This window comes from Panthera tigris, chromosome F2 (assembly GCF_018350195.1).
Source record: "Panthera tigris isolate Pti1 chromosome F2, P.tigris_Pti1_mat1.1, whole genome shotgun sequence".
NCBI classification, from domain to species: domain Eukaryota; kingdom Metazoa; phylum Chordata; class Mammalia; order Carnivora; family Felidae; genus Panthera; species Panthera tigris.
Window position 1 is genome coordinate 72,033,317 of NC_056676.1, and position 15,599 is coordinate 72,048,915.

Consider the following 15,599-nt stretch of genomic DNA (forward strand, 5'->3'; position numbering starts at 1 on the left):
CACCCGGCCCCCTGGTAACTCATCAATAAAATATTGGGTTCAGTTGTTTGGAGCCCACAGCTAATCTGAGAGCAGCACTCTCACTTGGAAATGCTGGTTGGCACAGGGAAGCAGAGCGTCAGAAGAGCCTGCGGGTCTGGAATAAAAATGTCAGGGAAGGAAATGAATCTCCAACACCCTTTCTCTCACTGCCTCCGAAAGGGCAGCCTTGAAATCTGGGTCAGCAGTGGTTACTGCGGCCCTGGGAAGATTCGGCCCCGGCCGTGCACGGTGTCGAGCTGGCTCTCTCCGCAAGGTGTCTGCCCACCTCTGTTCCGGGAGGGCTCCAGACCCTCTGGCTCAGGGTGGGATCCCCAAGGGCCCAGTGAAATCCTCTGCAGCTCTTCAGGTCAATCCACATGCTTTACTTTGGCTTAATTATACCTTTTTATCATTATTATTATTTATTAAAAATAAATTTATTATGCATTTTATTTATCATTTTTATTTTTAACGTTTATTTATTTTTGAGAGACAGAGCGTGAGCAGGGGAGGGGCAGAGAGAGAGGGAGACACAGAATCCGAAGCAGTCTCCAGGCTCTGAGCTGTCAGCACAGAGCCGGACAAGGGGCTCGAACTCACGGACTGTGAGATCATGACCTGGACTGAAGTTGGATGCTTCACTGACTGAGCCACCCAGGCGGCCCTCATTGTTTTCATTATAAAGTAACGTACACTCGTTAAAGCAGATTTTGTAAATGCAGACAAAGAAACAAGGCTTAAAGACAAAGGGGAGTGACCAATGCCCATTATTTCAGAACAACCTTCATGTGTGATGTCAATGACAAGCTATCCTGGGGTGTGGCAGAGGGCCAGGCTGCTGGGTGACGAGACACTCGGTCGCTTGTCATCCGTACGGCAGCCTTACGAGGCATTGTGGGTGGACAACCATTTATCGACACTTCAAATTCCACAACGTTCTAAGCGCTGACGTTTGTTTTCTAAGGAATCTGGGGGCAAAACGCGACCTGCAATGGGTCCCAGGTACAGACTCTGGTTACGCTGCTTTGTGTGTCGTTACATTACGAGCGAGTTTAATTACTGAGCAGTGCCGCGGACACCTTTGGGGTGTTTCCTAGTGTATGATATTTTAACCATGTTTCTCAGATCTGAAAGCTTCAAAATTTCCAAATCGCAGCGGCTTCCGTTGCCATCCTCGTGGGGCAGGGGAAGAACGTGGGGGGCACGACTTACGCTACTGGCCCAACATCAAACCACTGACAAGTGGTGGGGGGCCGGGATTCAAACCACAGCCTGTGTACCTCAAGGAACTGCCCTCGGGGCTCTCAGCCCAGTACGTCCTGTCCCCGACCGTCTCCACATCACAACCCGCAAAGAGAATCAGAGGCTGTCTGACCTCCTGGGGTGGAAGGGGAGGCTGTCGAGGGTCCGGGCGAGTGGTGCTGAGTTGTCCCCCCCCCACCCCCCCCGACTGCCGTTCCAGAATTCTGCCCTGGCTCGTCCATCTTCTCTGCCCGCCAGGGAGTCTGCTCCCACTTTCAACTTTCATTTAATGAATATCATTCGCCCACCACAGGGCTAGGCAGTGGTGCTTAAGGGCAGGACTCTGGAACGAGAGCTCCTGGGTTTGAATCCTACGGCCACTCGTTGCTGGGTCGAAGACCTTACAGCGTGAGTCGCTCAGGAGCTCTGCGTCTCAGCTTCCTCGTCTGTGAAATGGTGATGACAGCACAGTAGTCACTTCCAACTGTAGGAGGGAGGCAGAGGCACTGGTGGGGGGCATTTCTGACCTTCAGGTGATCCGCCTGACTTTACGGGAGGGCAGAATGCGAGGCAGCCGGGGCTCAGACCCAGCCCTTGGAGGAATAACTTACATCTTCCCTAAGAGGGGCTGTGCTCATCTCTGGGGAAGGCGTGCATCACCCACACAGGCTGATAAACGCAGTTGGGGGGTGCGACAAAAGATGTCATCACTGTCCAGAATACACAGCTGTTGAGAAAGCCCGTCTAGTGGGCCTGAACGTCTGAAGACTAAGCCAGGCCCTGTTCTGTGTTTCTCTTTGTATTTCACCATTTGGGGCACTGTTTCCTTGGCCAGAGTTTTTACACTTGGCATTCCTAAGATCAAATCCAAAATTTCACAAGCAGAAATCAGTGGGGGGGAGAAACATGAGGTTGGAGCCCCTGGCTGGAACAGGATGCCAGGTTTGTTTCGGAGTTAAGAGCAGGTTCTCAGAAATCACTTGACATTGGAAGTTCTTTTCGTAAATGAGATGAACAGACCAAAAAAGTAGGCAAACAGAAAACCGCTCTCTCATTTCAAGAAGACTGTCTTTCTTCACCACCCCCTCCAGCCTTGCACAAGGCCCGAGAAGAGGTGTGCCTCTCAGCTACGTCAACCACGGGCCAGTCTCCCGGTTCTGTCTCTGCAGACCCGCTGGGGCCACGGAATGGGCTGACCCAGGGGCAGGGACCCCACGCTTTGGGGCCAGAAAAAATTGGAGCAGAGTTCAGATGTCCACTGGGTAGGGTTCTTGATAATTCAGTGAGGATTCTTGGCACCATTGTGCCTCCTTGCTCCTCTGTTTGTTTATTTATTTTCGCGTTTTTATTTATTTGGAGAGAGAGAGAGAGCGAGCGAGCATACATGTACAAGTGGGGGAGGGGCAGAGAAAGAGGGAGAAAGAGAGAATCCCAAGCAGGTTCTGCACGGTCAGCACAGAGCCCGACTCAGGGATCGAACCCACAAACCGTGAGATCATGACCTGAGCCGAAACCAGGAGTCAGACACCTCGCCCACTGAGCCACCCAGGTGCCTCTGCTCCTCTGTTTAATGGAGCCCTGAAGGAAGCCACGTGTCCCATCCCCCCTGTCCCCTCCGTGAAGCCTGTTTCGCTTTAGGGCTCGTCATCACTGAGTCAGCGACAGGTTCTGGGTGAAGCTTCACCCCCGAAGTGGCAGCATCCAGGAGCCTGGGTCTGGCTTCATGCCTCCTCCTTTGGTTCCTGCCCAGTTATCTTGCTTAGGATGACATTCTTCTAGTCCAGGGACTGGGTCCTGAGTCCTAGCTCAGAGCTTGGGGACAACATCTGTGCTGGGTAAACTCTTTCCCTGGGACTGGATCCATCTCACCGTGGCCTGTCTGCTGCATGCCGCCCATAGAATCTAGAAGGATCCTGCCCTCCGGATCAGACCAAAGCTTGATGGCCCGCATCGAGTCTTCTCTGTCTTTGGGAGACAGTGCTGTCACAGCCTGACTGCCGTCGCCGAGGCCGGCCTCTTTGCCGGGATGTTTGCCGCAGCCCCAGACCCCCAGCTTCCCTCCTCTTCTCTGTGGCTCCAAGTCTCAGCACCCCCTGGGGCTTTACTTTGTTTCAGTGTCCTCAGAAACTCGCCTGAATAAACCAGGAGGCTTCCTCTGCGTCTGTGAAGATAATGATGAACACTGGCATCAGAAGGACTTCACAGTTCACCTGATGCCGTCTTCTCATTCCGTTGGGACCTCAGGTAGTTCTCTGGCAGGTGTATAATTTCTGAGAGCAAAGGCCATTACCCACATGGCTCAAAGTTCAAGGGCCCCCCACCTCTGTGCGTCGTGCTTCTCTGGAGACCGTAGTCTCTCTCCTACCTGGGGAGGGGGTCTCGCCTGAAATATTCTGGGTAGGTACTTCCTTGAAAGCATGTCCACTGGAGGTACGTTTCTTCTAAATGGCTGTTGTTAAGAGCGCAAGAGTTTAGAGAATGGTCGGGATTTCATCCTTCTCCTTCCATTGCTTAAACCTTGTACGTTCCTCCAACACAGAACTTACCAGAGCAGCTCCGCGTTGGCAAAGATGGACTTAGACGAGTGTCGATTCTTACGAAAGAGATTATGCTCCTTGCTGTGTTTCGTTTTACTCTTAGTAGTGAACACAGGGAGACCCCATTCCCTAACTTCCCCTGGAGTGAGGGGGGCCAGTGACGGCACTAATGTGCCACTTCCAGGCCAGGTACCTAAGATCTTCTGAGTGACACTCCTTCCTTCCTGTCTTTTCCTTAGCAGGCTGGACACAGAGGATCAAGCAGAAAGCTCTACGTCCTGAGAGAAAGGAAGTTAAGCCCTGACATCATTGTATGGAGCCCCCACCACCCTCCACCCCACGCCCCATAGGACATGAATGACAGAAATCTCATCGTGTTTTAGCCACTAACATGGGAGTGATTCTCAATACCGGTCAGCCTTGGCTGACCCATATGGTTCTGATCCCGGTTCTACAACTAATTATACGGTCTGGGGAAAATCCTTTACTTTTCTGAGCTTTCTCATCTGCATGAAACTTTGCTGGTAGTCTTTGTGGTCACAGGAGAAGATCTCAGGAGGCAGTCTTCCCGGGGGAGAGTGAACCTGCCTGCAACAGCTTCCCCACCCACTGCCTTTGGAGCTGGTCCTCCAACAGATCACGTGGGTTTGATCCCACCTCGGGGCCTTTGCCCTTGCCATTCCTTCCCATGGGGCCACTCTCCTCCCAGGGTGCTTCGTTCTCATTGTTTAGGGCTAATCTTCAACAGGAAGTCCTCAAAGAGGCCTTCCTTGTAGATCCCAGTTACACGGCACCCCCGACCTCCAATTCTCTATCCCAATTGTCCTCCCCAATTTTCTCTACGGCATCTACCCCTATCTGGAAGTAGATTACTTATGTATTGGTTTAGAGGAACGTTATGGATTATCCCCACGCTGACTGCTAGTTCTGCGAGGGCCGGACTTTTGCCAGGATTTCTCTGGAGCTTAGGAAAGTACAGGCACAGCTCAACACACGCTGGCTGAGGGGCGCCTGGGTGGCGCAGTCGGTTAAGCGTCCGACTTCAGCCAGGTCACGATCTCACGGTCCGTGAGTTCGAGCCCCGCGTCAGGCTCTGGGCTGATGGCTCGGAGCCTGGAGCCTGTTTCCGATTCTGTGTCTCCCTCTCTCTTTGCCCCTCCCCCGTTCATGCTCTGTCTCTCTCTGTCTCAAAAATAAATAAAAAAACGTTGAAAAAAAAAAAATTAAAAAAAAAAAAACACACGCTGGCTGAGGGCATGCACACAGTACTGTGAGGGTCGCGTGAGGTCATTACGTAAAGGGTCTGGCACCGGGTCCTGCGCGTGACAAGAGCTCGACAGGGGCGCCTGGGTGGCTCAGTCGGTTGAGCGTCCAACTTCAGCGCAGGTCATGATCGTGCGGTTTGTGAGTTCGAGCCCCACGGTGGTCTCGCTGGTGTCAGCCTGGCTGGGTAGACCCTGCTTTGGATCCTCTGTTCCCCTCTCTCTCTGCCCCTCTCCCACTTAACGCTCTCTCTCCCCAATAAATAAAACATGACAAAGTAATAAGGGGCCCTTGTGTCGAGTGTCTGCTTACACGTCCCTCTTTCATACTCAGTTGTGAGCCTTTCAAGGTCGAGGGAGCAGGTCTTATTTATCTGTGCTTCCCAAAGAACCTCGTGCATACGAGATGATCGATAAATGTCTCTGATTTGAGGAGAAGCTCAAATCCTGTCTTCAGTCTAGTGTATCCCAAGACCAATGAAACCATCCTTGTTCTAAAAAAAATTAAACCTTTTTATTAGTATATTTATTTTATATATAAAAGAAATACAAAAAAAAGGAAACACAAAGAAAATGCTTTCATGGCAAGTCGGACTTGTCGGCCTCCTCAGCCTGGGCCCCGGGCTCTGGCCCACTGGCTGTCAGCAAAGTCCGCCGGTTGTAGTGGCCCTTGATGATCCCTGTGTTGATGTTCTCATTGAGCAACTGCTTCTGCCTTTGCCTGTTGAGGGACTGGACAAGGCCCAGGACGACCGCGGCCAGTGAGTACTGCCCGGGCAGTCTTCTCGGGGGCAGGATGAACGGGTTGGGTTGGACTCTTCCCAGGAGAAAGTACGTTTTGATTTTTCCTTCCTGCTCACTGATGCCCTTCACGTAGATCTCCCCTCGGTAGTCGAAGGCAAAGCCCTGGTCCTTCAGGATGAGATAGGTCTCCTCGGGGACTTGGATCCTGCCGCTGACCCCTGTGCTGTCCATTCGGCTCGCCAGGTTCACAGTTTTGCCCCAAATGTCATATTGTGGCTTCTTAGCGCCGATGACCCCAGCTACCACGGAGCCGTGACTGATGCCTGCGAGCGACCAAAGGAGCGAGAGGTAAGAGAAGAGAAGAGGGACATCACTAAGGTGGCTGCACCCCCGCCTGGGACAGTGAGCAGGGAAGGTATGGTCTCTGTGGATAAACTGTGGGGCCCAGATCCCGCCTGGGCCGCTCACTGGGTGAGCGGCCTGGGTCAGTTACTTAGCCTGGGTGGACCTCACTTTTCCCACGTGCAGAGTACAAGGAAGATGGAATGAGATAACGGGAGGAAAGCCTTGGCATGGTGCCTGACTACCAGGGACTGCTCCCGAGCAAATTAGGATAATTTTCACCAGGACGCTGACGTAGCCCGTGGGACGGACGGAGCACTGTGCCACGAGTCAGGACGCTGGGGTCTCCTCCAGCCTCCGCTGTTGCAGTACTCTGAGAGCCTGGGTAGACCTTTGCCTTCTCTGTTTTAGTCCAGGGCCTGAGCATCATTCCCTTGGTCTGTGGCACAAGCCTCCCAACCGGCCTCCCTGCCTCCTCCCTTGTCCTCCAGCAGACCAGCCCCCATCTGGCCAAGTTCCAACCGCTTCAACACCTGCCACAGCCCCTTTTGCCTATAGGATGAAGCCCAGGCCCCTTGGGATCACAGCCAAGGGCTTCTCGAATCTGGCTCGTCCTGCTTTGTCAGCCTCCTTCACTGCCACCCTCTCCTTCACCTTTGTGTCCACACTGACCAGCTAGAGTCCCCCCTCACCTGCCGGCCATCGCCCACCTCTGTGCTTTTGTCCCTGCCTTTCTTTCTGCTTGGACTATCATTTCTGCCCAACCCCCACATCTTATTTGGCAAATGCCTTTTAAGACATCTCCGACACCTCCTCCTTTACGAGACGTAGACTTCTCTGCCAGGAATAATAGCATTTCACCAAACATGTTGGTGAGCACGTAGGTCTCCTTCTATTGGACTTTGAATTTCTCGTGTATTCTACTAAATTGACTAGACACCTGCTAGGTACCAGCGCTGTTCCAGGCACCGGGGCAATGGGTGGGGAAGAAAAGAGACGAGAGCCCCAACCCTCATGGGGCTTACCTTCACCTGGAGAGAAGGAAATATCAAAACAAGTAATACGATATCAATGAATAATAGAGGCTAGAACGAAAACCCGGTCAGGTTAAAGGAAGAGAGAGGTGGGAGGGGGCATTTTGGAGGAAGGTGGCTAGGGAAGGGCCTTTCTGAGCAGCCATCTGAAGAATGTGGTGGGACAAGCCATGCAGATGTCTGGGTTAGATCATTCTAGGCGGAGGGCAGTACAACCCCTCCCCGCCCCATACAAAATAAACAGAAATCAGAGAAGCAGACCCTACAGAATGTGTGGGCATCACAGTGATGGGGCTCCCTCCACGCCTTGCGGAGCCCCTCACAGGCGTCACCCCGTCTGATCCCTCGTTACTGCTACGAGGCAGGCAGGGGTGGGGGTAATAATATCACACCCAGCTTGCACACGAGGAAACTGACCTTCAGAGGGCTGGAATGATTGGCCCAACTTCACAGAGGTGGCCACAGCTGACCCCAGACACAAACAGAGGTGCCCCGTGAAATGGGGAAAATAATCTTCTGACCTCTGGTCTATGCCAGCACTGTGAGATTTCACACCAAGGGTCGGCCCTGACCCCAGCGGCATCTCCCGCCTTTGTTCAGGGTTAAAGTTCTGGTTTTCAGTCCTGGTTCCGTCGTGTGGTCAAGGATTTCAGCAAGGACACGTAGGGTCAGTGGAAGATGCGGGAACAAGCCTTGAACATCCCATCCATAGACCAAAAACATAAAATAGAGCTTTTACATATGAACAAAGATCTGAGAAGTCAGATACTGGTATTTCTTGACTGTTTTTTTCTTGAAAGCTGGTGAGGGAGAGCCAAGTAAGCAAAACGGCATGAAGGCCAGAGGAGATGTAAAATACGAAGACTGTGGCAAAGGCCGTCTTAGGCTGCAGCCCGGCAGCCAGAACGTCCCCGGTCTGTCCGGAAGTCCTGGGGCTGCCTCCAGGGTGTCCGCTTGGCTGTGTGATCGGAAGCTATCATCCCCTTCTCTGGGCCTGGGCCTGAGTTTACGGCTTTCAGACCATGCTGTAGGGGGGCCTTCGAGAAGCAGCAGAGATGCCAAAAAAGTTGGCGAGTTATACAAAGTATAAAGGGTCACTATTCACCGGGCTGTGGTTTCTGTTGCATTGCTGTGCTGCACGAGGGGGTCTCTGAGCGCAAGGAAGGGCGAGCTGTGTGGCCAAGTGAGGAGCTAGGAGCCTCTCTGCCGTCCCTGCACACCACAGTATCTGACATCTTTGGGAGTGCAATCCTGCTTTTGCTTTAAGGCATATCCAGAAGGACTGGAGACCAACACACTGACCAAGGACATGGGACAGAGTGAATGAGAGATGACTCAGCTCCCTCCCTCAACAGGGTGTTGTGCGGGTGGGGCACTGCACAAGTGAGCTGGAGGAAAGGTGGCTATGGTGTAGGGCCTGCTGTGTATGTCTGCACCCAGGCCAGCAGGCTTCCCTGGCTTCCAGCACCCAGAGCAAGAGGAAGCCTAGACAGGCCTGAGCTGACGCTGTCCCCGTCCCTGTCCTTGGTGAGGTCACACTAAGCCTGCTGCGTGTTGTAGGAGAAAGCTCCCCACGGCCCAGGGTGCCCAGGGCATGGGGCAGGGAGCGGGGGAGGGGTCTGATGGAGCCAGGCCAGGGAGCTGGTGGGGGGGAGCGGGGGCGGGAGGGAGGGGGCCACACCTCCAGCTGCTACTCACCAATCCGGAGTTCGAAATTGTTGAAGGAATGTTTGTTGATCTCCTGTATGCTTTCGGTCAGGGCGAGGGAGAAGTCGGCCAGGGCACACAGATGTCCCCACTTGTCTTCACATTGCTGGAGCACAAGTGAGAGGAGAACTCACTCACTGTGGTGAACGTGGACCTTTCTGCAGCAGAGGGGAGCCCCGCTCTACGTCCCAACCCACCTGCGCATCCCTGGGATGAAGACGGCCAGGTGTGGGAGCCCCCGAACACCCCCGTCGGCAGTGTCCCCGAACACAGGATGGCAGGAGATTTGCTTAACTCAGTGTAATGTGTGCGGCTTCTCAGATTCCTTTCTCCACATCGACACTTGTGTATTCAGGCGGCCACACTATGAATTCCTGACTGTGCTCACGGGCGCGCGGGCGCGTGTTTATGTTTGCACGTGTCGTGTTTCCATCTAGGAAACGTGTACTTCCTTTCAAGTACTCACACTGTCTGTTCAAGGGATGTTTCACATTTGCTTCGACATTTGGTCACGGACCTTGAGGGGGGTGCGGAGTAAGCCTCTGTGCCTCTCTGAACCTCCGTCTCCTCACCTAGAAGATGGGGATCAGCATCCTTGCCCCGCCTACCTCCCTACCTCCCGGGGATTGAAGGAGATTGTGTATGCGAAAGAACTTGGTACCCCTCCAGAGCAGAGGTTGGCAAGTAGTTTCGGTAACGGATTAGAGAGCAAACGTTTTGGGCCTCCTCAGGGACACTCAGAACTGCCATTTTAGCTTGAAAGGAGCCGAAGAGAAAATATATGTAATGTGTGTGCATGCGTGTGTGTGTGTGTGTGTGTGGTTGCGTTCCAATAAAATTGTATTTACAGAAACAGATGATGGGTCAGGTTTGGCAGGCAGGATGTACTTTGTGGACCCCTGCTCTCAAGTGCCACGCACAGGTAACTGATTACTAGTAGGGTTTTCTTCCCAGATAGTTACTCTTGGAATGTTTCTAGGTGTTTAGCTGGAAAGTAAACAAAGGGAGGATGAGAAGAAGGAATGAGGATTCCTTCTTCCCAGGAACTTAGACTCATATGCACGTAGCATTTATTGAGCACCTACTGGGTGTATTGAGCACCTACTGGGTGTAGACAGCATAAAGCTGTTGCGTCCACTAACGCTGCAAGGTAAGCGTTAGTGTTCTCACTTAAGGCTGGTGCCCGGCACAGGGCCCTCAAGAGAACAGGAGATATTATCGTTCTTACGTCCTACTTACACAAGTAAGAACAAGAAAACAGGCTGGTATTGGGGATTTGGTGACACTCACAATTAAATCATAATCAGGGTATTTCTCGGCCAGGGTATTTTGTCCATCAAGTCAACAATGACGTTCAGAATGGAGCCTAGAGGTTTCTGGGCCATAGAGGCATCATTTCATCCAGCGGACCCTCATTCCCTCGGGAGCAAATGTACGTCACACGACTAGAATATCCAGTGCGTCAGATTTCCTCCCTACCCGTCCCCAAGCAGCCTGGTGACGATGGCCTCTCTGTCTTCAGCGACCCGACAAGAGTGAGGCCCCTGCCATATGGTGCAGCTGAATGCAAGGTGTTCCTTTACCTGTTTTTCAGGTGACAGGCCCGACACGGCCATGTAGGTGCTGCCGATGGTCTTAATCTTTTCAATGTCCTGAAACCGGTCTTCGCCTAGCAGCTGAAATAGATCCAAGCAACCACGTTAGCTCTGGTGTTTATTCTTCCTGAAGACAGGGGCTTCCCGAAACAGGCTCCCGGCTCACACAAAGGACGGCCTCTGCCTGGTTTAGCAGCCTTGAGGACGCTACCTTTCTCCCTGTGGATCATGCATTTGGGCAATCAACATGTTTACTGAGCACCCGGCAGGTGGCAGGTGCCGGGATGGGTGTGACCAGACACCCTTTAAGGAGTAGATCGGTTTCTATGAATCTTTTTTTTTTTAAATTTTTTTTTTTAACGTTTATTTATTTTTGAGACAGAGAGACAGAGCATGAACGGGGGAGGGGCAGAGAGAGAGGGAGACACAGAACTGGAAGCAGGCTCCAGGCTCTGAGCCATCAGCCCAGAGCCTGACGCGGGGCTCGAACTCACGGTCCGTGAGATCGTGACCTGAGCCGAAGTCGGATGCTCAACCGACTGAGCCACCCAGGTGCCCCTCGATGAATCTTTGAAACGAACGCTTACTTCATTACTTCAAAGAAGAAATCCCAACTGTTCCCCAGAGCATCAACAAATTTTGGCTACACCTTCCACATGGATTTGGAGTCTTAACTCTTGTCTGTCAGCATCCTGGCCTGAGCCACTGTTGGCTTCCACCCGGTGGTTGTATCAGAATAATGTACCTGCTTGCTCTCTGCCTCACCCCCCCTCACCGCCCGCATGGCAGCCAGAGTGGTCCCATTCGGGGGAAAGTCAGATCATGTCCCCCGTCTGTGCAAAACCTTCCTGTGGCTTCCCATTCCACTGCCTGCAGAAGATGTCCAGGTCCTAATTCTTGGAACCCGTGGGTATCTTACCTTCCAGAGCAGAAAGGACTTTGCAGATGGGATGAAGTTAACGATCCTGAGGTGGGGAGATTCCCTAGACTAGCTGGGTGCGTTCCAAGTAATCGCAAACGTCCTCATAAGTGAAAGGAGGAGGCGGGAAAGTTGGAGAAGGCAATGTGATATCAGGCAGGAGCGGAAGTCACAGCAGGGTGACCACGGGCTCTAAAGACAGGGGAAGGAGCCACCAGCCAAGAAATGCAGGTGGCCTTTAGTAGCCAGAATGAAACAGAGTTTCCCCTAGAGCCTCCAGAAGGAACACAGCCGCGCTGACACCTTGATTTAACCCTGTGACATCCATTTTGGGCTTCTGACCTCCAAACTGTAACATCGTAAATTTCTGTTGTCTTGAGTCACTAAATTTGCGGTGGTTTGTTACAGCAGCGGTAGTAAACTAATACAGGAAATATCCACTGAGCTTCTGCAACGTCTCATGAATAGGACAGGAGGTCCCAGCCATCCGAGGGCTGACAGCCCAGGCAGGGTGTGTGTGTGTGTGTGTGTGTGTGTGACATGTTAAATAAACCATCACACAAAACGTGCCCTGCCTCAATTCTAGTAAAGCACATGATGGAAACATACAGGATGTAGGAACTAGGAGAGAGGAGCATTTTGATGAAATCTGGAGGGGCTGGGAAGGCTCCCCTGAGCAAGTGACTTCTAGCTTCACTTCTAAAGAGTGAGGAAGGGTCTTTTAGTGGTGGGTGCATGGGTTTGGGTGCTGGGAGGCTGGGGGGGGGCACGGAAAGGGTTGAGAGGGGCATCCGGACAGAGGGGACGACATGAATGAGGACTGGAGGTTGGGGAAGATGCGTGGTAGGTTCAAGGAAGTCAGGAGAGGGCTGCGGTTATTTTTCCCATCTTAGAGAAAGTCTTCCGGGACACCCCATTTCTTTCCACCTGTCTCCTTCCTTTTGCTGTAAAAATTTGCAGAGTTCTCTCTACTCACTGCTGCCAACTTCTTCCCCATCATTTTCAAATTCCCCCGGAACCACCTTGACACTGACATTGCTCTGACAACCCCTCCCATTGTCTGGCCTCGCTTGGTCCACTGTCTGGATCTTACCCGGTTGACTGCCACACCTCTCCCACATGGTTTCTGCCCACTCATGGCTTTACTTCCACACCACTGGCAACTCCTCAGCGTCCTTTGCTAGTTCCTTCTTATCTTCCTTATCTCACAGGCCCTCTGGGGGCCCCGGGGCTCAGGCCTCAGACCTCTTCTTTTTTTCTGTCACCATGGTTCGTGGGCTTTCAACACAATCTCTCTGCCCAAGATTCCTCAATGCATGTGTCCTTCCTTGACCATCAGACTCTTCTGCACAAAACTGCTGTGACATCCCCATTACAGTCCTCAAAGGCATCGCCAACCTGCCATTCCCAAAGCTACACCCTTGGTCCTCTCTACCCACCTGCCACCTTGATTAATGGCGTCTCCACTGTTCCAGTTGTTCCGGGGAAAAACATCATAACCCACATCTGATCTTTCAGAAAATCCTTAGCCCCATCTTCAAAGCCATCCAGATTCTGTGTCTCACTCCCTCCGCAGAAAAGGTAGGTTCAAAACTCAAACCTCCTTGGCTCCCAGGGCTAAGTTCTTAGCCTCCTCTTCCTCCACGTGGGTGGGTATCTAAATGTAACTTCTGGTTTTCCAACTCTCTGCTTCCCTTAAAGACTGTGATGTCCTTCGGGGTTCATGCCGTGCTGGAGCTGGGCAGACGGGTGGGCCAGACCAAGAAGAGAAGATGGATTTTCCATATGCATCTTGCTACAGGCATCCTGTCAAAAATGATTCTGGAGCTAAGAAAACGTGAAAAATTCCAGCTGGAGAGAAATTCTTCAGAGAAACAAGGGAAACACAGGCAGGTGCTTTTGAGATTTGCTTTGGGGTGTGCGTGCGTGCGTGCGTGTGTGTTTGTGTTGCCTGATTCACGGCTGAGGCAGCCTTTGTTTGTTATTTTTGTTTCTTGAGCCATTGAGTGAAGCCCCTCTTCTGCCCTGGCTGAGATCGCACAAACCGCGTCCAGGGAAGGCTGAGTGTCCTCAGCCTGGGATCATGTCTGACACTCGCCCTCAGACACTGCACTGAGGTTTGGTCTCAGCATCCCTTCGGCCGTTAAAGTGTTAGTTCGGGATCTAAGGCATGTCTTTGGTGGCCCACCTCTGTCCTTCTGCCTCCGTGCAGCTGCATTTCCCCAGCTTTCTGCGGGGAGGGGGGGCTCTTCCTCTCTGCTCTTGGAAGTACCTGGCCAAGGGCCAATTTCAGGCCCAGGCAATGCTGCCTCCTCTCAGAAGTGGATCAGAAGGCAGCAAGCGGCTTCATTATTTTCATTTAGTGTCCATGCAGCAAATCGATCCACCGTAGAGCTAAAAGCGTCTGGGGGCATAACGCGGTTCCTAATCAGCCCCTTTATTAATTCACTAGTCCGCACGGAGTGCTGAAACGTGGGAGCGCCCTTCAGCCTTCGAGGAAGCAGGGGCCCTGGGGTGAGGAGTCTTGAACCCGGTCTTGGCGCATGTGCTCCGTGCGGTGTTCTGCTTTCCTCGAGCCCGGAGTGAATTTTGCAGGCGCTCAGGTTCCCGTGGTGATTTTGTCAGCCGGAGCAGCTTTGTTACTAAAGTCAGCATCAGGGCCTCCATCTGGCTGGAGCTTCGCCAGGGCAGAATGCAGAGGGTCTCTCCTGACACAGAAGGGACGTGCGGGTGGCCCGAGGGGTTGGCAAGCCAGAGAATGTTCCTGCTGACCACATGCTCTTCCCTCTTCCTCCTCCTCTGTGCCGTCTCTTCTTTCCGTTTCTCCTTCTCTGCTCTGCTCTCCTATCTTTCTTCTCTCCTCCTCCCTCTCCTCCTCCTCCTGCTCTAAAGTCCAGCTCCTGGACCAATCCCACCCCCACCCTCCTTCTCCTAGCCTCCCCAACCTCCCTCTGCAAAAACACGCCACTACCACTAGGGGCGCTGTCTGTTTTTCCTAAGACTCCTGGGGTCTACCAACCGGGGCACTGAGATGCAAATTTAGTTGAAATTTACGCATTACAATTGAAAAACTTGCTTGTGAGCCCTTGGGAGGGATGGGGGGTGCTACAGCGTTTAAAATAAAACTGGGGCGCCTGGGTGGCTCAGTCGGTTGAGCGTCCGACTTCGGCTCAGGTCACCATCTCGCGGTCTGTGAGTTCGAGCCCGGCGTCGGGCTCTGGGCTGATGGCTCAGAGCCTGGAGCCTGCTTCCGATTCTGTGTCTCCCTCTCTCTCTGCCCCTCCCCCGTTCATGCTCTGTCTCTCTCTGTCTCAAAAATAATAAAAAATAAACACTAAAAAAAAAATTTTAAAAATAAAATAAAACAAAGCCTGATGGCTCAACCTTCGGTCAGATTATTTTTAATACAGCTATTTTAACTTTTTTTTTTAAATTTGAAGATATGTTCTGGATTGCCCTAGTTTCTCTTCACCTTGCTATTAGTCTGCTGATTTTTGTCCCCCATTAATTAATTAATTGATTGGTTGATCCCATGAGCAAATACTTGGTAAGCATCTGTTACGAACATCTCTTATGTTCTACGCACAGCCCCAGCCCCTGAGGACTTAAAAGGATACATAAGAATATAATTCCTATCTTTATGAGCTTATGGCCTGTCAAAAAGAGCTGGAATAAAGATACTGTTACCATAGAATCACCCTCTACTCTCCACAATGCAAGGCCCTCTGAATGAGTGCACTTACTTCCCATGTAAAGGTGACCCAATCATCTTGTCCCTCCCTAGACTGGGAAGCCATGCGAAGCAAAAAGGGACCCTGTCTTATTTATCTTGATCCCCATTCCCATCCCTAGGACAACCAAAATGGCCCTTGTTGCCTTTTTGCCTGCAAAACTGGAACCATGAGATGCCAGTTAATGGTTAAAAACCCAAACAGTATGGCGGACCTGGGTGGAAATGTTGGCTGGGACAACTGGTGGTGGCAAAGCCTGGGCTCTCTTGCTGTCTCTCAGCCTCAGTTTTGCTTATTTGTAAAACGAAGGCTAATAATTCTCCCCCTGCGGGTTTTGTTGAGGGGTAAGTGACTGAATGTTATGTCTTGAGCTTGTTTTGCATTTGTGGCAACACGTGGTAAACATTTATATTAATAAGATGGGTCTCTGCCCCCAAACTAAGTGGCTGGTGGGGGAGGCAGATT

At 52.1% G+C, this 15,599-nt stretch overlaps 1 protein-coding gene and 1 long non-coding RNA gene across 3 annotated transcripts in view; one reads left to right on the plus strand and one right to left on the minus strand.

Annotated features, from left to right (window-relative positions):
• Positions 1-889: 889 nt before the first annotated feature.
• Positions 890-4,236, plus strand: LOC122234925. Of its 2 annotated transcripts, none has more exons than XR_006212917.1 (3): positions 890-1,023; positions 3,379-3,507; positions 4,040-4,236. It is a non-coding gene; the product is annotated as an uncharacterized LOC122234925 (long non-coding RNA). The 2 variants fall into 2 exon arrangements; XR_006212918.1 differs by having other exon boundaries at positions 4,043-4,236.
• A 1,405-nt stretch (positions 4,237-5,641) lies between these two features.
• ADCY8 (adenylate cyclase 8) overlaps positions 5,642-15,599 on the minus strand; it is a 221,129-nt gene continuing 211,171 nt past the window's right edge. Inside the window, exons 16-18 of the mRNA XM_042973080.1 lie at positions 10,473-10,565; positions 8,881-8,995; positions 5,642-6,129 (exon numbers count right to left, since the gene is read on the minus strand). Of these exons, the coding sequence (XP_042829014.1) occupies positions 5,642-6,129; positions 8,881-8,995; positions 10,473-10,565 (696 nt within the window). The remainder of the gene's footprint in view (positions 6,130-8,880; positions 8,996-10,472; positions 10,566-15,599) is intronic.